General features: G+C 36.0%; 2 protein-coding genes, 1 long non-coding RNA gene and 1 pseudogene across 5 annotated transcripts; 2 read left to right on the forward strand and 2 right to left on the reverse strand.

The window, feature by feature from the left end:
- Positions 1–2,943: 2,943 nt before the first annotated feature.
- LOC126615916 (autophagy-related protein 18f-like) lies at positions 2,944–10,916 on the forward strand. Of its 3 annotated transcripts, none has more exons than XM_050283841.1 (8): positions 2,944–3,799; positions 6,765–7,229; positions 7,316–7,747; positions 7,991–8,218; positions 8,326–9,144; positions 9,259–9,425; positions 9,593–9,961; positions 10,698–10,916. In XM_050283841.1, exons 1-7 carry the CDS (start codon positions 3,521–3,523, stop codon positions 9,957–9,959), a joined length of 2,757 nt encoding a protein of 918 aa, XP_050139798.1. In that variant the 5' UTR covers positions 2,944–3,520; the 3' UTR covers positions 9,960–9,961; positions 10,698–10,916. The 3 variants fall into 3 exon arrangements, with proteins under 3 accessions (XP_050139798.1, XP_050139799.1, XP_050139797.1); XM_050283842.1 differs by having other exon boundaries at positions 2,945–3,799; positions 6,852–7,229; positions 10,690–10,916; XM_050283840.1 differs by having other exon boundaries at positions 2,946–3,799; positions 10,690–10,916.
- A 1,000-nt stretch (positions 10,917–11,916) lies between these two features.
- Positions 11,917–13,644, reverse strand: LOC126615927 (uncharacterized). The gene is made up of 2 exons (XR_007620927.1): positions 13,494–13,644; positions 11,917–12,366 (listed from the first exon to the last, which is right to left on the reverse strand). It is a non-coding gene; the product is annotated as an uncharacterized LOC126615927 (long non-coding RNA).
- Positions 13,645–14,901: 1,257 nt separating this feature from the next.
- Positions 14,902–16,083, forward strand: LOC126615922 (uncharacterized protein At2g29880-like; annotated as a pseudogene).
- A 6,676-nt stretch (positions 16,084–22,759) lies between these two features.
- Positions 22,760–24,379, reverse strand: LOC126617125 (uncharacterized). Its single transcript, XM_050285178.1, has 2 exons — positions 23,098–24,379; positions 22,760–22,897 (listed from the first exon to the last, which is right to left on the reverse strand). The coding sequence occupies exon 1, from the start codon at positions 24,377–24,379 to the stop codon at positions 23,102–23,104; it is 1,278 nt and encodes a 425-aa protein (XP_050141135.1). The 3' UTR covers positions 22,760–22,897; positions 23,098–23,101.
- Between the last annotated feature and the right edge of the window lie 302 nt (positions 24,380–24,681).

The raw sequence follows: 24,681 nt of genomic DNA on the forward strand, positions 1-24,681 counted from the left end.
AACAAAAAATCCATAAAAAGTCTCATTTTAAAAGTCTCCTTAAAATTTATCTTTTATAATATTATTACAAGAATTAATAAAAAAATCTTCTTAACATTCCTCTATATGGTCATGATTAATATGATGGCTTGGGTGGAAAACCAAGTTAAGCTTCTCTTGATATTGCAACTTGCAAGTTAGAAAAATGCAGTCAAATACTTACGGCTTGTTGGCTTTTTGCAACTTGCAGAGTTTGATTGGCAGGCAAAAGTTCGTTGAATGTGTAACTTGTGCAAGCACGTTAGCCAAAGATAAAAATTTATCTAACCAAACGGTTGGTGGTGGAAATGATTTTCACACACTTTTATTCGTTTTTGTTTTTTAAATTTGCTTTGCTTTAGTATTTTCTATAAAAAAGAAGAAAATAACTTACAGCGAGGATTGTCTACGACAAATCACCCTAATTGGGTATATGTCACATGAACTTCATGCAAAGTGTTATATAACAAGAATGAGTGTGTATATTGCACCACCCTATAAGTACAAGGGCGGATCTGTGATACCACTTGTTTGCATAATTTTTTACACACGTTTTTGTAATGTATTTAAGAATTTGAACTATCGCTACTCAGTATTACGGTCTGGTGGTATTCCTCTTCGCTTAGAAGTGAGAGGTCTTAGGTTCGAATCTCGTGGATGGCGAATTCGATACCAAATTAGGTTGCCAATTGTGTGGCTTAGCCGAACTCCCATCCTCCTAATGTAAAAATATCAATGTATTAAAAAAAGAAATCTAACCGTCTATCTTTTAGAGCATTATTCATAGACCATCCTTACAAAAAAAATTAGACAAATCGAAAATCATTAAGACATTAATTTATAGTGAAGAAAATGGACGAATATGGTTCTACCAGTAAACCCTAAACTCTTAGATATGATTTCAGATTTGAGTGATTTTTTATAGACACGATCTTTAAGGAAAAACATAAAAGATAGATAGTTCGGATCATTGAAATACAAAACCAAACGATCTTTACAAAAATGTGTGTAAAAATTTGTGTAAAAAAGTAGTACCACATATCGGTCCCATATGTGTGTGTGTGTATATATATATATTATGTAGGGAGCATTTGAAGGGGTATTTTATGCTGGAGGTCCAAGAAAAGGAAACTTGGAAACCAAGCTGCAGGAAGACAACATCGGATTCCCCTCCTAAATGTCTTGCTTAACCCACTTTACTACTCCACTTATCAATGTCTCCTCAGTCGGATCACGTCAACAACTTGTACCTATTTTTTCTAGGAGGGTTTTCTATTTATTTTTTATAAAATATTATGTATATATATTTTCTGAACAAATAATATTATTTACATAAATAAGGAACCAGAATGTATTTTTATATCTGGAATAATTGGTATGTCTTTTTATATATGTTTACAAAATTAATTTAATGATTTGCTTATAATGAAAGTAAAATACCACCACAACTTACTTTATGTGGAAGACACAATCACAATATTTACCATCACATCGAATTAAAAAAAAAAAATTCTAGTTTGATATTTAAATGTGTAATGCTATGCCTAAAGCTTAAGGATTTAACCGATTAGAAGGCTCGTTGTTCGCATACTTATTCCTTTTTTTCGTTCTCAAATTTTAAATTCTTTTTATTTATAATAAGTAAGCATTACAAAATATTATTCGTGAGATTTTGAATTTTCTCTGTTTGTTAAACTTATCATTCTATTAGATCTTATGATTCAAGAAAATTGTGGCTATCCATCATTCGATCTTAATTCAACAGTAGGTGATCATTTAACTTTGGTAATTGTTACCTTTGTCTTCATTGTTGAATTAATGTCGAGGTCGGGAGAAGGGTGAAAATTGTTTGACCCACTAAAACTCTTCCAACCCATTTCAATTGTAACATTCCACATTGCAAAGGGAAATTGATTTTGTAAGCCTTATATGTATATTTTCATCTCTACCTAGCACAAGGCCTTTTGGGAACTCACTGGCTTCGGGTTCCATCGGAACTCCGAAGTTAAGCGAGTTCGGGCGATAGCATTCCCATTATGGTTGACCCACTGAGAAGTTCTTGTGTGAGTTCCCAGAAACAAAACAGTGTGGGAGTGATCAAGTCCCAAAACGGACAATATCGTGCTACGGTGAGTCGAACCGGGTATGTGGTGCGGGTTCGGGTCGGGATGTGACATCACTCACCTAGGCTAAAATCGACTAGCCTAACGCTAGGCCATGTGATGCAAGGTGGCGTGCTACAATTAAAAACGTAATGAAAAATACAAAAAATTATAAAAAATCATAAAATTGAATTAAAAATACAATACAAAAAAAAAAAAAAATCTATAAACACATTATTCCACCTTATACCACATTTTAGTATTTTCAAATACTTTCAACTAATTTTTTATTATCATCTAAAATTAAAAATAAAATATTTTTATTAATATTTTAATACAAAATGCTTGAGCTATTCAGTTTAAAAGTTGTTTTTGGTTCAACTACGTGAGACTCTCACCCAATAAATACCCAAAGCCGAAGCAAAAACCCAATTTTGATAAGGGAACTTTAACGAAAAGCACCCGGTACTGTTCACTTTAACGAAAAACCATATTTTTACACTAAAAAGTCAATCCTGGTACTATTCACTTTACCCTTTATTTTGTCCTTATCATTAAAACTCAAAGTTTTCAAGACCTTTTCATTAGTTTTCCTTTTTGATAAGGGAACTTTAACGAAAAGCACCCGGTACTGTTCACTTTAACGAAAAACCATATTTTTACACTAAAAAGTCAATCCTGGTACTATTCACTTTACCCTTTATTTTGCCTTAAAGATGGCTCATAGCATAGAGTCGTAAACAAATAGTCTTTTATTTTTTTATTTTTAAGTTTATTCCAAAAAATGTAAAACAGAACAAAAAAAAAAACAAAATAAAAAAAAAAACATTGCCATTATCCGATCTCTTTCTCTCTCCTCATATCTCCCCCGGTTTTCTGTCGATTTCTCGGTGGTTTTCCCCTTCAAAAACCCTAAAAATCCCTCCTTTAATCCTCTGTACAAATTATTTCCATTCAATTCCTACCCATTCTTTTTTTTTTTCAAAATTCAAGAAAATCCCATTATTTTTTAATCTCTAAATTTTTTTATTTTTTCCGTTGTAGGAGTATAAAGAACCCCTCATTCTTCAGCAAAATTGTACATTTGTTCACGGTGTTTTTTCGAATTTCAGCTTCTGGGCATTAAAGATAAAGTCCCTTTGGTGTTCTTTCTTTGTATTTGGAAGCAGTTACGAGTTTCTTTGTTTTTTATTGAGTAGAAGACGTGGAATCAGAGGCGAAGGCCCTGTGTTCCCTATTTATTTCGATTTGGGGGTTTTAAATTTTGGGTTTTTGTGAAAATTCGGATGCTTTTTGGTGTAAGAAGGAGATGGAGACACTTGGGACCTAAAGCTTGTGAATTTGGGGCTGTTTCTTATTTGGGTCTTGCCTTATAATCAAAGGGAAACAGCTCTGGGGTTATGATTAAGGCAGTTTTCGAAGAATCATCGGTTTTCGTGATTTGGGTATTGACTAGTTTGATCTCTCTGGTTCTGGGGATGAGGAATGATGGCGGTCAGAAGCAGCAGCAGGGTGGTGTGCCTCGCCCAGCTCGGTCCAACAGCTTCATTCCTAACTCTTTTCGGGCCATTTCGAGCTACTTGAGGATCGTTTCGTCCGGTGCTTCAACTGTTGCGAGGTCCGCGGCTTCGGTGGCTTCCTCGATTGTGGATAGGGATGATGATACCAACCATGATCAGGTATGAGTTGCAGAATCTTGGTTTCTTTATTTGAAATTTTAGCACTTTGTTGGAAAATTAGTTTTGAAGTGTAGAATTCAGTTCATTTGTTGTGTATATGTACAACTATCTGTTGTGTAGATGTTGCTACCTTTAGTGAATAGATTGATTAAATTTACTGTTATGAAAATTTTGGAATAAAGTATGGATTCTGGATTCAGTGTAAATCGTTTACTTTTATGAATACAAGCTTTGAAATGCAGATTGAATGTAGACTAATATGTGCAGTATTTAAGTTTCCAAAATTGTTTGCTGTGAATACATAATTTGAATATGTTGCATCTGAAACTTTGAACCTGAAAGAGAATGCAAAAGCTGTCTGTAGATGATGAAAATTGTTTAGGGAAGTGGTGGTTATTTACCTAACTAATCGAAGTTGATGAAAATTGTTTAAGAAAGCTTGATGTGGAAGCTGATTGAATTAGGATGGTATTAGTGTTTATACTAGTTGTGGAAAGGAGAAGTTGCGATTAGTTGGAAGAGTGATTGTAGTGGTCGAGGTTATTATGCATGCATCGTAAGATTTGATTCTTGTTGATGCAATATTTTTTGAAGGATTTTGTCGGTTTCATGTTGGGATACTAGATAATCTAGTGGATTATTTTGTATATTTATTGCAAGATTTGATTCTTGTTGACGCAGTTTTTTTAATAGAATTTTGTTGTTTTGGTGTCGGGATACTGGCAGTTTGGGGTCATAGGTAGTTCAGAACTTCAGATGGGGTGTTCGCAACAGGCTAATGTGACTTTTCGCTTATTTAATGTCGGATAGCATAGTTGTTTTGATCGGTCAGTTGCGTAATTGAGGCTCTACATGTGTTATCTTTCGAATCAATATTTTGATATACATAAGCCTCATGGCCGGTGTGGTGCGTAGCGTACCTTTTGTCGGATTTGTGCTATATATTCCACGTGTTTGATTTTAAATGATATTAGTTTTCTATTTTTTAAGCTTTTTTCATTGCAATTAAAAATTTTAATTTGGAAATATTTGGTGTTCTATTTAGCTTTGATTGTGTGACTTCTATTAAATCATGTTTTCCATCTTGGTTGTGACAAATGTGTGTAAATCATGTCAGATATAAAGGAAACTTTTTTGAGTATGTCTGTTACAAGTGCATGCCCTGATTTCCAGATTCAATTGAAAACATTTGGTTAAGCGCTTATTTGTTTATTCATTGATATAAAGGAAACTTTTTTGAGTATGTCTGTTACAAGTGCACGCCCTGATTTCCAGATTCAATTGAAAACATTTGGTTAAGCGCTTATTTGTTTATTTATTGTTAGATTGGTAGCATTGGGACGTTTCCGTATCATGCATGCCTTGATGCTACAGGAACTATACATTCCGGTTAACAACTTTAGCTCGACCTTAATATTACTATATAAAGGAGTTGCTAGAAAGTGCTAGAAAGTATTTCAGGCATGGTAAGAAGCTGGCTTTGATGACATGTTTTCTGTTGGCATTTACAGAATACAGTCATAACTAATCTGTTGAATTGGACTGTGGGTTTTTGCGACTTAAATGGTGTGACATTATAATTGTCATGTCATTTTTAAAAGATATTGTGCAACTAGCAAGAGGTCGCACTTGGTGCGATGGCAAGTGCCTTCGCCCATGAGCGGTAGGTCTCGGGTTCGAGACTTGGGAGCAGCCTCTCCATAAATGGGGGTAAGGCTAGCCGACATTCACCTCTCCCAGACCCTGCGTAAAGCGGGAGCCTTGTGCACTGGGTACGACCTTTTTATTGTGCAACTAGCACTGACGTTTAGTGATTGGTGTAGTTGAACTTGTGACAAGTATATAGATAATTTAATTTTATTGTAAACTAGATTTCATAATTTAATTCATGTAGTGACTAATTATTTCAGTAGAAATGGAATTCATCCCGAACTGATCATTCCTTTAACAGTAACATTGATTGGAAAATTTCATTTTAAGACGGCGATAATTGCAGCCAAACAGAGCCTCTATTTATTTTGTTCAAGTAAACGATTTGTTTTACAAAAATCAAGCCTTTCTGATGAGGACACATTTTATGATTTTCTTTTTGGAAACATTATGATGAAGATGGCATACATATTTCTTACAAGGTGAAATAATGATTCACTGATGGAAGAGGTTTTGGGCGTTATACTTATACTGAATCGAGTCTAGAAAACATAATACTAACAGGATTTTACTCATTATTTTTGTGCAATGCTACTTTGGGAACAAGAAAGCAGTGGCATAATGAAAATATTTGATGCAAATTGCAGTGCCTTTTTGCAGGTTCAACACCCAAATAATTACTTATTTCACTTCAAACATGCCCTTGCACTAGAACTTTGAAGGAGCAATTGAGCTGCAATTGTTAAGAAGTTTCGTGATTCTATAATATATATATATATATATATATATATATATATATAACAAGTTAGAAAGTTTAATTTAAATATACGAACAATACATGAGTACCTAAATGGGGGTCTGTAATTGATTGGAAATTTTAGCTTTTTGTTTAGATGTTAGAAGTGGTAAAATGGTATTTGTTGAGAATTCTTACCATTCAGCAGGGATATTCTGATACATATTTTTCATTCTTGAATTTGATGTTAGTCCATCAAGGTCTCTCTCTCTCCCAACCTTTTTTCCGCCAAAGGTTATTTTAAAGAAAATTATGTAAAGCCTAAGAGTGGGTGTTAATTATCAACATTCAGGTTGATGACTCTTTATCTCGTTGTTTTCTGTAAATTTCCTCCTTTTGTTTTAAACTAAACTTGGTTTTCTTACCTTCTTCCTGTAGCTGCTTGTTTCATTGAACATTATGCTATTACTTACTTCTAATGTTGATGTACAAATGATTTAAGTTTTTCTCTTTGCTTCTGGATTTTTAAAAGTAGTAGACTTGGATTTGACTTTTCATTTTTCTTTGGAATAAATAAAGGTAAACTGGGCTGGCTTTGACAATTTAGAAGGTGAGGGGAATCTCACTCGTCAAGTTCTCCTTCTGGGTTACCGTTCTGGATTTCAGGTTTGGGATGTTGAAGAAGCAGATAATGTCCGCGACCTGGTTTCCAGATATGATGGTCCTGTCTCATTCATGCAAATGCTACCTAAACCCATAGCTTCAAAGAGATCAGAAGACAATTTTGAAGAAAGCCGTCCATTGCTGGTAGTTTGTGCTGACGGGTCCATTTCTGTTGGTAATACCATACAGGATGGTACTGCCACTCCTCGCAATGGTATTACTGCAAACAGCCATGACACAATGAACAGCAGTTTTGTGCCTACTGTCGTTCGGTTTTATTCTCTGAAATCTCAATCTTATGTTCATGTTCTAAAGTTCAGATCAGTTGTTTATTCTTTAAAATGCAGTTCTCGAGTTGTTGCTATTTCTCTAGCAGCTCAGGTATATACCTGTTTATGTAAAGTTTCTCCATTATTTCTTATCTTCTGCTTAACCAGTGTTTGAGTATCTAGTCTTGCGTATTGCAGATACACTGTTTTGATGCCATGACATTTGAGAGAGAATATACCATTCTTACCAACCCGATAGTTATGGGATTTCCTGGTTCTGGAGGTATTGGTTGTGGACCTCTTGCATTAGGCAATAGATGGCTGGCTTATAGTGGAAGTCCTGTTGCTGTATCTAATTCTGGGCGTGTCAGTCCACAGCATCTGGAACCTTCTGCAAGTATTTCTGGTTTTCCTTCAAATGGAAGCCTGGTTGCTCACTATGCAAAAGAGTCAAGCAAGCAACTAGCTGCTGGGATTGTAACCCTGGGAGACATGGGTTATAAGAAGCTGTCCCGGTACTGCTCTGAGCTTATACCTGATAGTAATACTTCTCTTCAATCACCCAATCCTGTGTGGAAAGTCAACGGTACTGTCAATGGCCAGTCCACAGACACTGATAATGTTGGAATGGTATGGTACATATTGTTGACCTCAATTCTGCTTTCACCTGTAGTTGTAGTTTTCACTTTCTCTTTTAGAATATCATATAATGAGTGAATTACCTTTCTAGCTTTGCATGAGTAAATGCATGTACATGCTTTATTTATTGTGTTTTGTACCAAATAAGTTTGTTATAAGGGTAAGTGATACTGTTCTGATTGTTTCATGCGTTATTTGGGTCACCTGTGCTTATCATGTTCTTTGGTTTGTCAGGTCATTGTCAGAGATATTGTCAGTAAGGCTGTTATTGCGCAGTTCAGGGCGCACACGAGTCCTATTTCTGCGATACGCTTTGATCCTAGTGGCACCCTTTTAGTGACTGCATCAACTCAGGGGCATAACATCAATGTTTTTAAGATAATCCCTGGGAGCTCTCCTTCAACTGATGGTGGTGCATCATATGTACATCTTTACAGGCTGCAACGTGGATTAACAAATGCAGTAAAAGCTATTCTCTTGGTTTGGGATTCCTTGTTGGGTACACCATTTGTTGCAACAATCACATGTTTTATTTTAATTTCCTCCTTTTTCGTTTTTCTGTTTTCCAGATCATACAGGACATCAGTTTTAGTGATGACAGCAACTGGATCATGGTTAGTTCCTCTAGGGGGACAAGCCATCTGTTTGCAATAAATCCTTGGGGAGGATCAGTAAATCTCCCAACTGCCGATGCTGGTTTTACTACCAAAAGTACAGGATTGGGGGTTACAACTAGATCGTCAGTTCGTTGGCTAGGTTTGCAAACGCCTAATCAGCAAAGCCTTTGCTCAGCTGGTCCCCCGGTTACCCTCTCTGTTGTTGGTAGAATAAGAAATGGAAATAATAGTTGGAGAGGCACTGTAACTGGTGCTGCAGCCGCTGCAACAGGCAAGATGAGTTCCCTTTCTGGGGCAGTTGCTTCTTCATTCCACAATTGCAAAGGCAAAGCTTATTATGTGGATCGCAACTCTTCGAAGGCTAAGTACCACCTCTTGGTTTTTTCCCCTTCTGGTTCCATGATACAATATGCATTGCGAATATCAAATGGTCTAGATTTGACAGCTGTGGCTGGATTGAACAGTGCTTATGAGTCAGGCCTGGAGGGTGATACAAGATTAGTAGTTGAAGCTATCCGGAAGTGGAATGTATGTCAAAAGCAAAACCGAAGGGAACGTGATGATACTTCTGACATATATGGTGAGAATGTAAATTTCGACAACAATAAGATATATCCCGAAGGGAAGAAGAAGGGAAACACCATTTACCCTGAAGCTTGCATTACTCTCCCAAAAGCAAAGATCAGTTCTGAGGAAGAACATCAGTTGTATATTTCAGAAGCCGAACTGCAGATGCATGACGCACGGAGTCCAGTGTGGGCAAAACCTGAGGTATTTCTTTTGAGTATTGGAGAAATCCAAAACTGCAGTTATGCATGTTTTTCACACAAATTATGTGTTTGTGATGTTTAACATGCTCTTTGCTTTTGTAAAATGATTTGCCAGCTATACTTTCAGTCAATGATCATGGAAGGTGTCAAAATGGATGATGAAACCACTTCAGGAGGGGAAATTGAGATCGAGAGGATTCCTACTCGCATGATTGAAGCAAGATCAAAGGACTTGGTACCAGTTTTTGAATATCTTCAAACTCCCATATTTCAACAAACAAGGTGAGCTGAGCTTGTAAGCCTTGTATGCACCCACTTATTTACCAGTTCCTGGTCATGTAACTGTTGCTTATATTCACATGCTCTCTGCATATCTTTATGTATGTTTACCCATGACAGCATGGAGTGCTTGTGTTCTTGTATATCAATTACCATCTTCTCTTATGCAGGGTTGCTTCTGTAGATAGCAATTTTAGCCGGCAACTTTCGCGTCAGAGGTTTGGTATATCTGAAAATGGTGGGCGTTCATGCAGAAACAGTTCAAGCTCTCTTGACACCATGACTGAAAGTGGTGCTGGAGTGGCAGAACTTACTAATGGGATTGGAGTAACTGGACGGGGTGGTTCTCAGATGCCCACCGAAAGCATGGGCTTTGTAAATAACAATGACAGCCCAAAGACAGAGACTCAGCTTGAGACTGTAAATAATAGAGAGAGCAGCTTAAAATTGGAGGCCCAACTTAAATCTGTAAATAATGACATAGACGGCCTGGGAGTGGGGAATCTGTTTGGAATCGAAGGCGATGAGTTTGATTAGAGGTATGTTCGTCTTCCTGTTGTAGATTTCTCTGTTAAATATTATTAGTAAGTTTATTGAAGTTCAGGATTATGATTTATATCTTCTGGATTGTCTTAATTGGAATGAAGTGAGAATGATTATATAGTTCAAAATGAAACATTGTAGTTTGAGGTTAACGACCTGGTACAAGCATGATGCTCTAGGCATGACATTCATCCTCTCCCACTTGGTATTCAGTTTGTTTTTTTTTTTCTTAAATTTTAAATCTCCTTAAAAAATGCTTTACATATATATTCTCAATGCCTGTTACAAATTCTCCTACCAACAACAACAACAACAACAAAGCATTATCCCACTAAGTGGGGCTGGCTGTATGAATCCTAGAATGCCAATGCGCTTGGTTTTGCGCCAAGCCTTCTGTTAGCTCTAAGTACTCCATGTCTTTTCTTAAAGTTATCCATCATTATATGTCATATCCATGAACTCTTGGTACCAACTTGGTACTTAAAGCGAGCAGTTCACTTGCCTACTTTCTAAAATTAATTGTTTGAGACGAGCAGATTATATGCAGAGTAGTTTTCTTAATTCTAGGGTGGTGCCTTCCAGTAATGCATCTGCCCAAATAATGATTTCCAAATCTTTCCCTTGCTCTTTCTAGTGTTGTCAAAATTTGGAGCATGTTATTCCATCAGTACGCTTTCTCTGTGCGGTTTTCTAATTCCCTCTTTGTTTTCGTTTTTGTGTTTAGTTGTGCAGATATTCTTTACTTCTACTGGGAGATTAACACTGTTTATACAAGGGGGGTGGCCTGTAGAGAAGCATGAGCAATAGGGGCTTTTTACCGATGCGGAATTGTGGATACTATGTTGGGTTTCATCTTATATTGACGTTGTAAATAAGTGACCGTATATATATATTTCCAATAATCCGTCATAATATGTAAATAACAGCATTATGTTGCTACGTTCATTTCAATCTCCTTTTTTTTTGGTTTCTGCTAGATTTTACACATTCCTACTGCTATTATTCTTGCATGTTTTACTTGTGGTTTGCAGGGTCCAACTTGTTAATTTAGGTACTCCTTTGACGCGGACGCATCGGTCTAGCCAGCTAGGGCTTGTTAGGTTGTCAAAGAGACCAGGACCAACTCCGAATCCTTTAGGGTTTTGCAAAGTTGTCTGAGTCCTTGATAGGAGGCCAGTAACTTAAAAATAAAAGCTTTGAAGTAGGCTTAGGAAGTGAACAACCTTTGTTAGCTTCCAAGATTTCTTTTAGAAAATCGTTGTGGCGTCGAGTGCCCGACGCAGCGCCCTAACAAGAGAAATTGTGACAACGCGTTATTCTGCCGTACTCTTGGTTGTTAGGTTGCGGTTGTTGTGTTGCTGTTGGCATTTAGGATTAGGAACTGTGTTTTAGAAAACGAAATAAAACCAACTTGTGTTGATATGAACTTGTGACCGAGGCAGTATTATTTTCGAGTGCTACGGGCAAGCAACGGACTGCACTGCAAAGGTTGCCTCCCTAGGTCAGTCATCGGTGCGTCTGGAGGCTTTGTGTCATGCCTCTCTTGACTCGCAAGCAAAACAACCCTCTTCCCTGCTAGCCTCAACCAAGCAACAAGAATTCAGTCAATCATACTATCCTTGTAACCAATTGGTCAATCACGGTATCCTTACCTTTCAACGAAACAAGCGCTCTCGAGTCCTCTTCTGCAACCGTAATACGGTATATAATCTCGGTCCTTGACTCCTTCCTTTACCTCGATGCTTGCCGCTCAGTTTGTTTTGTTTTCCGGCGATGGAAAGAATCCACGAAATACTTCCTACGTGTTTACGTATCGGATTAGTACAAAGTAACATGTTTGTGTAAATCTGCTTAGCTGCGAATTTAGAAAGTTGATGCTTCTTAATTAAGCAAGAAATTTTGTTTCACACGATACAACCTAAAACTCTTAAGAGGTGCCAACGAACAAAACTACAAAATAATAAGAATATTATTAAACAAACAAGAAGCCGAAACGGTTAAAAAAATCTCAAGATGTTACATTGTGACTAACTTGTTATTCATGCTAATCTGTGAACTATATTTAGAGAGAACAAAACTTAGAAATCCTAATTTAGATGAGTTAGGCTCATATTCTAAACTAATAAGCATACCCAAACAATCAAATAACGATAAAATACTAATATTTTCTGACACATTCTTCACTTTTTCTGTCCATCTTTAGCGTCTGGGAAACTCGTAGCTTTAATCTGCAGGATTTCGATCTCCCTGAGAACTTCTTCTTCTTCTTGTTCATCACAATCACTCCTGCTGTTTGCAACAAACTCACTTTGCGCTCAAGCTCTTCCACTTCTCTAAGCCACTCTTCTTCTACTTTTACTGGTGCTTTTCCATCTTTCTCAGCTGCTGATACGACCAACCGCTGCCGGAAATCATTCCGAAGATCCACAAGATGTTTCATCTCCTAGTCTAACTCGTCGAGGTTGTTTCAGAATTTTGCAGAGTCTTTGGCGGCATAACATAGACAGCAGCATAAATGCGGGACGGTTTCTCCCACTGAACTACCCAAAATTTCAACCACAATTTCCATGGCAGAAGCTTAATAAGGTTCAGTAGGCAAACACATGAGAAAACTGATGCTTTGGATTCAAGAAATCTCAGCCAAATTTATATACGTACAAAAACGTATCCAAAGTCGCCATCTTCATCTAAACTTACTAGAATGAAGAAAGAAACATACCGCAGTATTCAATTTGACTTGCGGTTGTCTATTTTGAAGTTAGCCTATTCAAGCATTCTGTTTTTGGACAAAGGTTCCATTTGAAGTTTGACTGTTCATGCATGCATGAGATTTTTTATGGTTTTGGATGCGCTCAAGTTCGATTATTGGCTAAGGATTCACATATGAACTCGAATCTCTATGGAGTATGAGTCATCGTGGAACGCTCTATTTTCGATTTGACAAGAAATGTACTTGATGATGAAATTTTTTGGCCTAATCGGATAAACGGTCCCGTGGTGATAAGGTAATCGGAAAGTAGCTTCCGTGGTAAAAAAATTAGGATTTAAACCCTTGTGGTGTAGTCTGTTAGCAAATTTAGTCCAAAAATGATTTTTCTATTAAATGTCTGTTATATGCAAGGGTAAAAATGTACATTGACGTGTGCCTTCTTCTTCCTTGTCTCCTTCCTCGTCTCTCTACTCTCTCTCTGTAAAACAAGTACAACCAATGCACATAACAGATGAATGGGACTAACAAATCAACCCCAAAATTCCAAAAATTCATGGATTAAACCGCAATGCAATCTCGAAACACTAATAATTCATTTGATAATGCTAAAAAAATTAAACTAAACTAAACCTCACATTAATCTTTTACAACAACAATTGGGATTATATACATATATATAGAGAGAGAGAGAGAGAGAGAGAGAGAGAGAGAGAGAGAGAGAGAGAGAGAGAGAGAGATGTGGTGGGTGGAAAATGGGGAGTTTTGGGGGAAGGCGGAAGTGGTTTAAAGAGAACTCCAAAGGGACTTTTGGTATTTACCCAGCTCCTCTCCTAGTCCGAGTGATGACTGTCTCAGTGAGCTATGTTCCCACTTGGATACATAAATATATACCAAAGGTGGGCAACCTCCAGTCTTGAACAACAATTGGGTGGGCGGGGCTCAAATTCATCTTAGCCACCTTCTCAGTGACTCAAATTCCCCAAATTTTCACACTATTAGAGAGAGCATACATTGAACATTGAAGAAGAAGGTGCACACAACAAAATACGTTTTTACCCTTGTATGTAACGAATATTTAACGAAAAATCATTTTTGGAGTAAATTTGCTAACGGACTACACCATGAGGGTTTTAATCATAATTTTTTTACCACGGGGGCTACTTTCCGATTACCTTATCACCACAGGGACTGTTTATCCGATTAGGCCAAATTTTTTACCTTTCTGTAGTATGTGATAAACTTTTGGACCTCGCTTGGCATGCTGTATTAAACATCAGATATGACTATTTAATACGAATCAAGTGTTTAGTGCTACTACATATTAAATAGCCACCGCTTAATTTATCAGGGCTGCCCATTTTAGAAAGTATTTTTGCTCACCACCATTGAATGTGGTGTATGCTCACCACCCTATTAATTACCGTTACATGAGTTTGAATTTCGAGATTCATGTAGTGAATAAGTATAAGGGGGGGGGGTGTACTCAATTAGGATTCTGAAAGAGTTTCAGGGAATTAATAATTCCAGGGGTATTCAATTAGGAATTTAAAAGATTTTATAAAAATCTTGGTGTATTCAATTGAGATTCTTAAAGACTTATTACAATTCCCTATAAATTTAGGTGTATTCAATTATAACTTTTTGAAAGTCTCCAAAAGTTTAGGTGTATTGAAAAAGCAATTGGATTTGAGCGGATTTGTGATTTGGTGGATTTTGGAGGATTTCAAGGTGATATGTATAAATACCAAAGAGCTTGGCAAATCTCACCTCAACCCTAGAAACTTTGAGAGATTTTGAGCGTGCTGCTCTCCTCCAGAGAACATCTTCTCCGGTTTCCATCTCGTCGTTTTGAATTCTTTGCAAAGGTACAATCGTTTTTCCTCTGCAACTTCTTCCCATTGTTTCGAATATTGTAAGCCTCTGGTTGTTTCGAAGCCTCATGTTGTTTCCAATTGGTTGGCATTGTTATCTGTTCTGTGGGTTTTTTTTTTAATCAGCGATTTGTTTATCAATCTGTTGTTATACTATGCTTGTAATCCCTATTAATTCTATTATTGTCATGTTATGCCTTTTTATAGTCATTATATTTGTTGCGTTAATAATATGTCAATATGTTGTCCCAATCCTTTTTATAGCCATTTATACTTGTAATCCCTATTATCATGTTATGCTTTTATTGTCATATCTCATTGTTTTATTATAATGCATCATCTAGTAAGATTATAAATGGGAGATTCACAACAAGAAAAGACAAAAGGAAACTATAATCAGCGGTCCATGCAAGAGAACAACATGTTACAACTACTTGTTGAGGCTGTAAACAATGGATGGCGTGATGCTAATGGCATAATAAGTAAGCAGACCATAGAAGCCAAAATTGTTCCCGTGCTCAATGAAAAACTTGGGTGTAAAAAAACTGAAGATCATGTTAAGAACCGTATGAAAACATTGAAGGGTCGATTTCAATCAATTTGCCAGCTTTTTAGACACAGTTCTGGATTTGGTTGGGACCCTGTCACAAAGAAGTTCACAGCTAGTGATGAAGTATGAGAAGGTTTCCTTAGGGTGAGTTTTTTTTTTTTTTTTAGAGAATATATTATTTACACATGATGATCTTTCATGTTTATACATTTTGTATTTAACAATTTTATTATGTTGTTATTTTTGCCAGTCTCACCCAAAGAGTCAAGATATTCGCAAAGAGACATTTGCAAACTATGAAGATTTGATGATTGTTTTTGGTGATGGAACAGCTAAAGGAAATAACTCGATTGGATTGGGTGATAATACTGATGCCACAACATATAGAGTTGAAGAAAGTAGGCTAGTCATAGTAGACAAATTTCCTCCCTTTGATGAGAACGTCGAGCAACTTGATCCATTATTCCAAACGCCATCCTATGCATCATCTTTCCTAGATGCAAATTTTGAGGCTCCCGCTGCTACACCCGTACAAAAGCTACTTCCAAGGAAAAGATCTCGACCTGAGTCCGAACCAAAATTAAACGGGACTACCTCTCATATCTTTCTTATGGAAAAAGTTTTTGTTGGAATGGATTCGATTGTTGCAATTGCCACTGAAATTCAAGGAATTCATAGCATAATGGAGAAAAGAGAAAAAGATAGAGAAAAAAAAAAAGAAATGGAGAAAAAAGAAGAGGAGAAAATCAACAATGTGTGGGATGCTATCAAAGAGACTCCAAACTTGGATGCTCCTAGTCGTTACAAAGTAGTTGCGTTGGTTCAAAAATTGGGAATGAAAAAAGAGTTCTTGAAAATGACACCAGAAGAACGTTCATAATGGATAAAATACAATATGGAGTGAATGCGGTTATTTTAGATTTGTTTACATCTTGGACTATTTACTTTTGTTTGATAACATGTTGACTTTGGTTTGGTTATTTCAAATTTGATCTTGGAGTATGTAATTGGTTTGATAATACGTTGACTTTAGTTTAAATGATAGAAGAAGTAGTTTGTTTATTTGCCTAAGGTATTTTCCCATTCCATTGGTCTTCTTAACATGGAATATTAATGCCATGGTTTGTATAAGTTTCGGTTCTTTCCTGAGTTCTTATTTTTCTGTATTTCGAAATAGTACGAAGAGTATATTTCATAGCTGTAAAACTTGCACTTGATATTGCAAGGTGTGGTACTAGTTTGAATTGGCTTTGATTATCTAGTTCTGTATTTCCTTAGCTAACAAATGAAGAGAGACTATATACTAAATGAATGCTCGACCATTAAAAGCTACAATGTTGAACAGTTGGTTGCTTAATTCGTGTTGTGAAAGCAAAATCATGCATTGTACTTCGATATTTCCCCACTAATTATCTTTTGATATCTTGCAGAGGAATGAGTTATTTGCATGAGAAGGAGTTTGTTTCTTTACCTTTCTCTCTATTATGTTCTAATGGATATAGTTTTGCTTTTTTAGGTGATTCTTTATATAATGTTTGAAAACATGTCTGAAGAGGAAATGGAAAGAGAAGATGAAGAATATCATGAAGCCATTAAGTTACTATTGATGGCAGTACAAGCTATAGTTCAAGTGCTAAATGCGTTAATGGTTATTATACATGATGATCATATTGAATGTCCATTGGCTCGACGACCTATTAGTAGAACTGGATACGATTATATTAACAAGGTATTGAATGAGGATCCTCAAGAATTTCAAGTGCTATATAGGATGTATCCGGATGTTTTCTTAAAGCTATGTGATGTCCTTACGGAAAATACGCATTTGAATGGTACAAGATTTATTTGTATTGAAGAAATGGTTGCTACATTTCTACTCACTATTGGTCAAAATTCTCGATATTGCCAAACTCGGGACACATTTCGGCAGTCACATTTTACAACAAGCAAAAATTTCAACAACGTTTTGAAGGCCTTGAACATAATTGCACCTTTGATGGTCCAACCTGGATCCACGGTGCCAACTAAAATAAGAGAAAGTATAAGATTTTACCCTTATTTTAAGGTTAGTAATTAGTACTTATCTTAACCATGTCCTGATTAAACTGGTTTCATAAACATATTTTTAGCTATGTATTAACTCTTATAATTATTTTAGGATTGTGTTGGAGCTATTGATGGAACACATATACCAGCAATGGTATTGGGACCCGAAGTAGCTAGCTATCATGATCGTCATGGTAAAATATCACAAAATGTATTAGTTGCTTGTAACTTTAATTTGGAATTTATATATATTCTTAGCGGATGGGAGGGTTCAGCTCATGACTCCAAACTATTACATGATGCTGTATCAAGGAGGAACAGACTTAAAGTGCCAGAAGGTTTGTATTCATTCATTTATTTACACTAGGATGTACCATAAATAATAACTCTGTGTTTTAATTTTAGGTAAATTTTTTCTAGTGGATTGTGGATTTGCAAATCGTCGTCAATTTTTAGCTTCGTTTCGAGGTGTTCAATATCATTTCCAAGATTTTGCTGGTAACGATCGTGACCCCATAAATGCGAATGAGTTGTTCAATCTTCGACATGCTTCCTTAAGAAACATAGTGGAGAGGATATTTGGTGTATTTAAATCTCGATTCACAATTTTTAAGTCTGCACCTCCATTTCCAATTAAAACACAAGCAGAGTTAGTGTTAGCTTGTGCAGGGTTGCACAACTTTCTTCGCAAGGAGTGTCGTTCTGATGAATTTCCAATCGAACAAGAAGATGATGAATCTGAAGATGAAGAAAATGATGATGAACTAGGTAATCAAACTTAAGAGCAACATCGACAGATTGCTAATGCATGGAGAGCTGGCATAGCTACAAATATGTGGACATATACTATGAGTGATAACATTCAAAGATGAGAAATAGAGAATTAATTGTTTTTACGGAGTGGAGTATGCAAATACCCGGAGAGTAGCAATATAACCTCGGACTTCGCATGACGTGAGTTGCTTAATGTGTGTATGAAATTACATGGCATGGTGACGGTTAATGTGGAGTAGGGCCAAATTGGGTCAAGGTTGTATGTCTATATAGACTTGTTGCATTTGGATATCAACATGGTTGAACGCTGGATAAATCTTTTTGCTTTGAGTGGTTATGTTTATATAAAATTGTTGGGCTTTTTTCAAAAACTTTGATAGTTAATTTATTTTGACATTAATCGATCGGGTTCCTCTTTCACTTTGATAGCTAGTTGAAAACATTGCATGTGAACTTGGTATTGCGATTTGGTATTAGTAGGATGAAAATTTTAGCTCGTAAAGAGAAGGAAGTTGTTGATCAAATTCTCTGCAATTCTCTAACCCCATGTAAAGAATTCTCTCACAATTCATGTGAATTCTCTGAAAGTTATAATTAATTCACTCAAAATCTCTGGGAATTCATTTTTTTTTTCTCTCAAACTCTCTCAAATTCTATAGATTTAAATTCCCTGAAACTCTCTAAAGATCCTAATTGAATACACCCCCTAAGTCTCAAAATTCAAATTTATCTAACAATGATAAATAGGATGGTGAATATACACCATACTCAATGGTTATGGTGGTGGGCAAAAATGCACTCCCTATTTTATACGTCGCTCAAAAACCTCTGTATTATTTAGTCGGGTTCTAAAAAACGCTAAAACAAAATTTCATTGTTCTTTCCCTTTCTCTCACTATCTGCTTGTGCGGCCATCTTTTTCTCCAACTGAAAGTATTCCTTCTTCAAATTCTCTCTTTGTCGATTGATTTCACAAATTCTTATCACTGCCTTTTGGGTTTTCTTCATCGTCATCACCAAGACCTTAGTCTTTTTAATTGCAGACTCCTTCAAAGCTTTGATTTTTGGATAAAAAGCTTGCTTCTTCACAAGGTTCTAAAAAACGCTAGGCGCTAGTTGGGCGGTGGGCTAGCGCCTAGCGCCTAGGCGGCTAGGCGGCGCCTAGCGCCTAGGCGGCTAGGCGGCGCCTAGGCGGCCTAGGCGGATTTAGGTAAATTTCTTGTATATCTTGTAAATAAGTGCATATTGACACCTAAAAAAAAACTATACTTGTATGGATAATAAAATAATGATAAAATGCAAATTAGGTACACTATTTCCATAAGTATTGGATGAACTTGTAATAAATCCATCATTTGCAAATTAGATACACCATTTCCATAAGTATACCACCATGAAACCAAAAAAGAAAAAAGCACGCAATTAATAAAAAATAATAAAAAAAAACCTCCTAGGGCCGCCTAGGACCGCCTAGCCCGCCTAACCCATCTAGCCGCCCAGCCCGCCTAGACCGCCTAGGCGCCGCCTAGGCCCAACCCGATTTTTCCTCCCAATTTGCCAAAAAACGCCTCGGTTGCTAGGCGCCTAGCGCCTAGGCGGCCGCCTAGGCCGTTTTTTAAAACACTGCTTCTTCATGGTATTTGAGCTTTCTGCCTTTATGGGTTCTAATTAAAGTGAATCTTCATCTAATTTGATATGGCTTTTCTTTGGTTTTGCCATTTTTGGAGCTTTTAATCTGGTTTTGCCATTTGATATGGCTTAATAATTATGAGAATTTGAGAGGTGGAGTTTTGTTGGATTGAAAGGTTCATCATGCCGGATCAAAGATGCTTATCTGATATGCCTATCCCAAAATTTGGTCGGTGTATGATTACTTCGTTTTTTTTTCCTTCAGTTTTTCTTTAGTTTTTCCTTCTTTCCATTTAACATAGGTTGTTATGTGAAAAGTTACTAAAATTATTTTGGTTTGAAGCAATTTTTCTCTTTTCTTTTTCATTGATCATCAAAGTTTCAAAAATAATAATAGTTTGAAGAAAATAATAATAGTTTGAAGTGTTCCTATTCTGTACAGTGGTAGTATAAATAATACGATTATTAGTCTGATTTGTACTAAACATCTGAATAATTTAGTCAGTATTATCTAGTGACTGTTTATCTTATCCGACTGAAATAGTCAGTACAGTCCGAACTGCCAAACTAGGCCTTAGGCTTCTTTGTACTATACTTGACTAATCCCAAAATTATTAAGCATCAGTCAACTTTATACCTTCAAAGATCCACTGAAAAGTTCATGCTGAGGCACCCCTGCCGAAGCAAAAGAGTTTCTCTCCAACCAAGAGGCCAATCACAGCACGACACCTGTCAACGTTAGAATAAAACTCCTAAAGTCCCACATCAATCACGGGCGAAAGTCAGAGACTCTCCTCAACTATAAAAGAAGACTATTCTCTTACAATTAATCCCTAATGTCATTATTGTACTTAAATTCATCATTAGAACCCACTAATGATGATTATTCTTGAACTTATGTATTGTGTAAACTCTTCACTATTAATGAGAACTCTTCTATCTAGTGGACGTAGCCAAACTTAGGATGAACCACGTATATCTTGTGTTTGCTTCCTATCTCTATCTCTTTACATATTATTCTCACCAGGTGACCAAAGTAACCGAAGGTCACAAAACTTGACAGTTTATATTGTTCCAAAGCCTTGTTGATTTTGTGCATCAACAAGGCTCATTATAGTCGAGTGTTAGCATCATCAATATTATACTAATTTAACTATTACTTATTAGGTGTTGAATTTTATCACTAAAAACTTCGGTGACCTTCAATAAGGAACTTTGACCTATATAAGTATACGAGTCATCATGGACCTTTCTTTGCTGATTTTGACAAAAAATGGACCTTGAAGTTGAAGTTTCTTATTTTTGGCATCCCAGCAAAGAAAAATCTAAAAGAAGTTCATGATGCTGCTGTCGCATAACCAAAACATTCTCTCGTTATGTAACTGTTATGTAATAAGAAAGATACTAAAGCTTTCAACAATGAGTGAATATGATAGCTATATATAGAAATCAAGCAACTTGAGTTTAATACCTAAAACAATACTACTATATTAGTATGAGTTCAATGTATTGATATGACACTCAAAAATTTAATATAATAATAAGTTATATTCACTTTCAAGATTTAATTTTCTTTATTAGGCAACCTGGTTTTAGTTTTTATTTTATTTTTGGGACACTTTGGATACAGTCTCTAACTATCAATATTCTTTGACTGAAATCTTGTTGTTTTCAATTTTTGATCGAAGTCCCTGAAATTAATGTGATAATGTATTTCTATGTAGGTTACTATATTTTTTAAATTAAAAATTGAAATTTATAGTTGTTTGTATTAATGAGATTTTAAATAAAAAACCCATAATTTGTGGATTAAAATTATTAAAATATAAATTATACTCTCCAATATATTGAGTGTGTGTGTATATATAAATGTATGTATGTATATAAACATGGGTACATTCATTAAAATTAACAAAAAAATTATTGTACCAAAATATGGGTACATTCTTCAAAACCACACAAAAAATAATAGATATTAGGCTTAATAATATTAGTAAATTTCTTTGATTAAATTTGACATGGATACATTCTCAAATCAAGAAAAAGAATGTACCCATATAATTTAAAAATGAATTAGAAAAAAATTGAATAGATTTTATATAAAAAAAGGGTACATTTTACTACAACAAATTGATATATTTAAGAATGGGTATATTTTAAGATTAAAAATTTAAAAATTACATGAATGGGTACATATAAGATTAAAAAATTGGAAACCTTTTTATAAAAAAATTAAGGGGTACAAACTTATTCTAATTTTTTTTTTGGAAATGTTTTGAATTGAAAATTATTTAGGAGTTTAATAAAGGTGTGAGTATTAAAATCCTAAATCAATTATTAATTTTTTATTTTAAAAATTATGTAACTGACATGTAAATTCATTATTGTATTAATACTAAGAACCTTGATTAAAATCTGAAAACTAATAAGGTTTCAATTAAAGAACATTAGTAACTAAGGACCGGATACTAATTTTTCTTTTATTTTTTGTGTTTAAGATAAAAGGAAAATAGATAAGAGATATGAGTGGTATTAAAAGTAGAGGAAGCATGGTCCAAGATATATGTAGAAAATATGTATAAGAAAAGAGATACCAAAAGAAAACTAAAAACCAAAAAATGTTGTAGCTAATATTATTAGGAATGGTTGCGTAAATCTAGAAGTAGAATTCTAATAATATTTGGGTATCAAATCCCTTTATGACTTGTATTACTTGTAGGGCAAGCAAATTCCATGTAATTAGCTAAACCAATATAACCTTCAAAGTCCTTAAGGGGTTGTTTGTTTACGGAATATGCTTAACTTGGAATAATTCTGGAGATTGGTTTGAATAGGCTTGCCTTTCCCTTATTTAAGGATCACGCTTTAAATCCTACTAGTGAAGGTGTTATGCTAATTTATCTAGTTCTTAATTAACTTTATGTTCATTCTAGTCCTGTCAATCAAACACTACCTAAAATTACTTAATTTATCTGCTTGAGATAAGAACAAGGCTACAAATTTTGAATTGTTAAAGCTGTAGTACAATCAAAAGAATTATTTGATAGAATACTTGAATTATGCCAGTTGGTAGAATAATGAGTCTGTCCCTTTCTTGCAGCCAAATTCAAATTCTCGATTCTCATGTACTAGAGTAATTAATTAAAAATATTATCTTGTCAACAAAACAAAAACGTAACATAATTTATCCTCTGAAAGAAGCACACGCACACTTTATTTATTATCTATGCATTACATTACAAGCAGCTAACAGACAACTGCTAAAAACAAAGAGATGAAACCCATGAAGTGTTTCTGGAACTTATTCTTGGACTTGCTTACCACCTTTGTATGTATCCTCACATCTTCATGCCTACAAACAAGCAATAAATTTCCAATGAAGCTAAGAATCCGACAGAAAATACATTTACTATACATAGCAATTTGTGCACGCGAATATCATTGCTATTAAAAAAATGGCATGGATTGTTGGATTCGTAGATGAAAACTACGTAAACTCGAAAATGAAAAAAACTACAAGAGATGATGATGCTATGAGATAATTATCTCTACCTATTTAATCCTCCAGCGGCTGCACCCCGGTGTCTGCGCACGCTTGGAATCGTTGCTGAAGACTGATTTTGTCTGCACGATCTTTCCATTTAAGAGTTCTCCAACCGTTTAAATCTCCTGTAATCTCTTTAATAGTCACTGCATCACGGGCTGCGAAGGGAAGCTTCACCACCCTGGGGCAGTTGCTCACCACTATCCTCTCTAGAGCTGACAGTTCTGCTTCCCTTGAACAGATAGTCCTTAAGTTTTCCATATTCCTGACTTCTATGGTTTTCAACTTTGGAAGCATTTCAGGGAAAGTTTTCGTGATAACCTGCTTCATCGTTCTGCAGTCACTCACCTTGATTTCTTCGAGGTTTGGAACCAGTCGAAGTATAGCAAAAGATAAGAGGTACTTGAGAAGTCGACATCCCACCACCTGGATGGTCTTTAAATTTTTTAGGCATCCTCTGGGGACTATCGTGTCCAACAAGGTTGCTAAGTTATCCAGGTGACTCAGAGTTAAGTGCTCCAAATTTGGCAATGTGCTCCGAAGAGTTGTTTCGCTGACTAACAATGTAGTTATGCAGTCGCAATTTGATATGGTGAGCGACTTCAAGTTTGGCAGGCCACACAAACTCTTGTTAGTAATTATATCAGATAAACTACTTATACCTCCGCATGTGAACAGGCCCAGGGCACTTGCTGTGCTCAATAGCCCCTCGAGGTCTCGATGCAAGAGGTCAACCCCTCGAAGGATGATTCTTTTCTCATCATGCTGAGTCGGTAGACAGACTGAATAGCAGCTGCTTGGACCAATAAGAGAAGGCGCCGGGATATGCTCAACCACTATATCAGTTGGCTTCCTATATTCCGCAGATATTGGAAGACTGCATAACTCCTCGGTGACTTTTTTCACCTCATGACGCTTCTTTGCTGCAGTTTTGCTAAGTTGGTACTTGCGCCGCATATTAGAGTCAAGCATACAACCCGGGCCAAAGGGAGAATCAATGGGAGCTGCCTCCAAAAGTAGCCGGGCTTCATGTTCAATCCCCTCCACCTCATGTTCAATCTTCTCAACCCTTTCAAGCCACTCTATAACTTGGCAAGGGAGGTGTTTCCCTTCTAATCTTGATACATCGATCTCTTCTGTTATATCATACTTTCTGCGAGAGAGCTTCTGCAGCTCCTCCTTCAAAGTTTGGATGTTTTTCTGGAAAATTTTCAGGGTGGAAAACAGTGACAACACGGAGTTGCCTACACACCTACTAACTTCAACGATGGAATCACCCAAGGTTTCCATGGTTTCACAATAGTAGTACCTTTTTTTTTATGTTTGGGGTTCGAGGGGGAGGGAGTGGATACCCTATTGGAGTTATGGGAGCTCAGATAGTTGGTTTGAGATTACAAATTAATCGTTGTTAACAATATAGTTTTATAGGGAGCAACATGATGAGGAGCGAAAATCATCGAGGGACCAATAGGAAGCAAGGGAAAGAGAAGGAAACAAGAACAAGAAAAACTTGTTTTTAGTGACATCTGATACAAAGTTCTAAATGAGGAAAATGTGATTAAATTTTCTACTTGGCTTCATTAACTTTAATT

This window comes from Malus sylvestris, chromosome 3 (assembly GCF_916048215.2).
Source record: "Malus sylvestris chromosome 3, drMalSylv7.2, whole genome shotgun sequence".
Lineage (NCBI taxonomy): Eukaryota > Viridiplantae > Streptophyta > Magnoliopsida > Rosales > Rosaceae > Malus > Malus sylvestris.

Bases quoted from the DNA above. Each gene is read 5' to 3' on its own strand.
- LOC126615916 (XM_050283841.1), top strand. From the start codon at position 3,521: ATGATTAAGGCAGTTTTCGAAGAATCATCGGTTTTCGTGATTTGGGTA. The intron at 3,800-6,764 runs GTATGAGTTGCA...GAATAAATAAAG, and splicing joins ATGATACCAACCATGATCAG to GTAAACTGGGCTGGCTTTGA. The intron at 7,230-7,315 runs GTATATACCTGT...TGCGTATTGCAG, and splicing joins CTATTTCTCTAGCAGCTCAG to ATACACTGTTTTGATGCCAT.
- LOC126617125 (XM_050285178.1), bottom strand. From the start codon at position 24,379: ATGGAAACCTTGGGTGATTCCATCGTTGAAGTTAGTAGGTGTGTAGGC.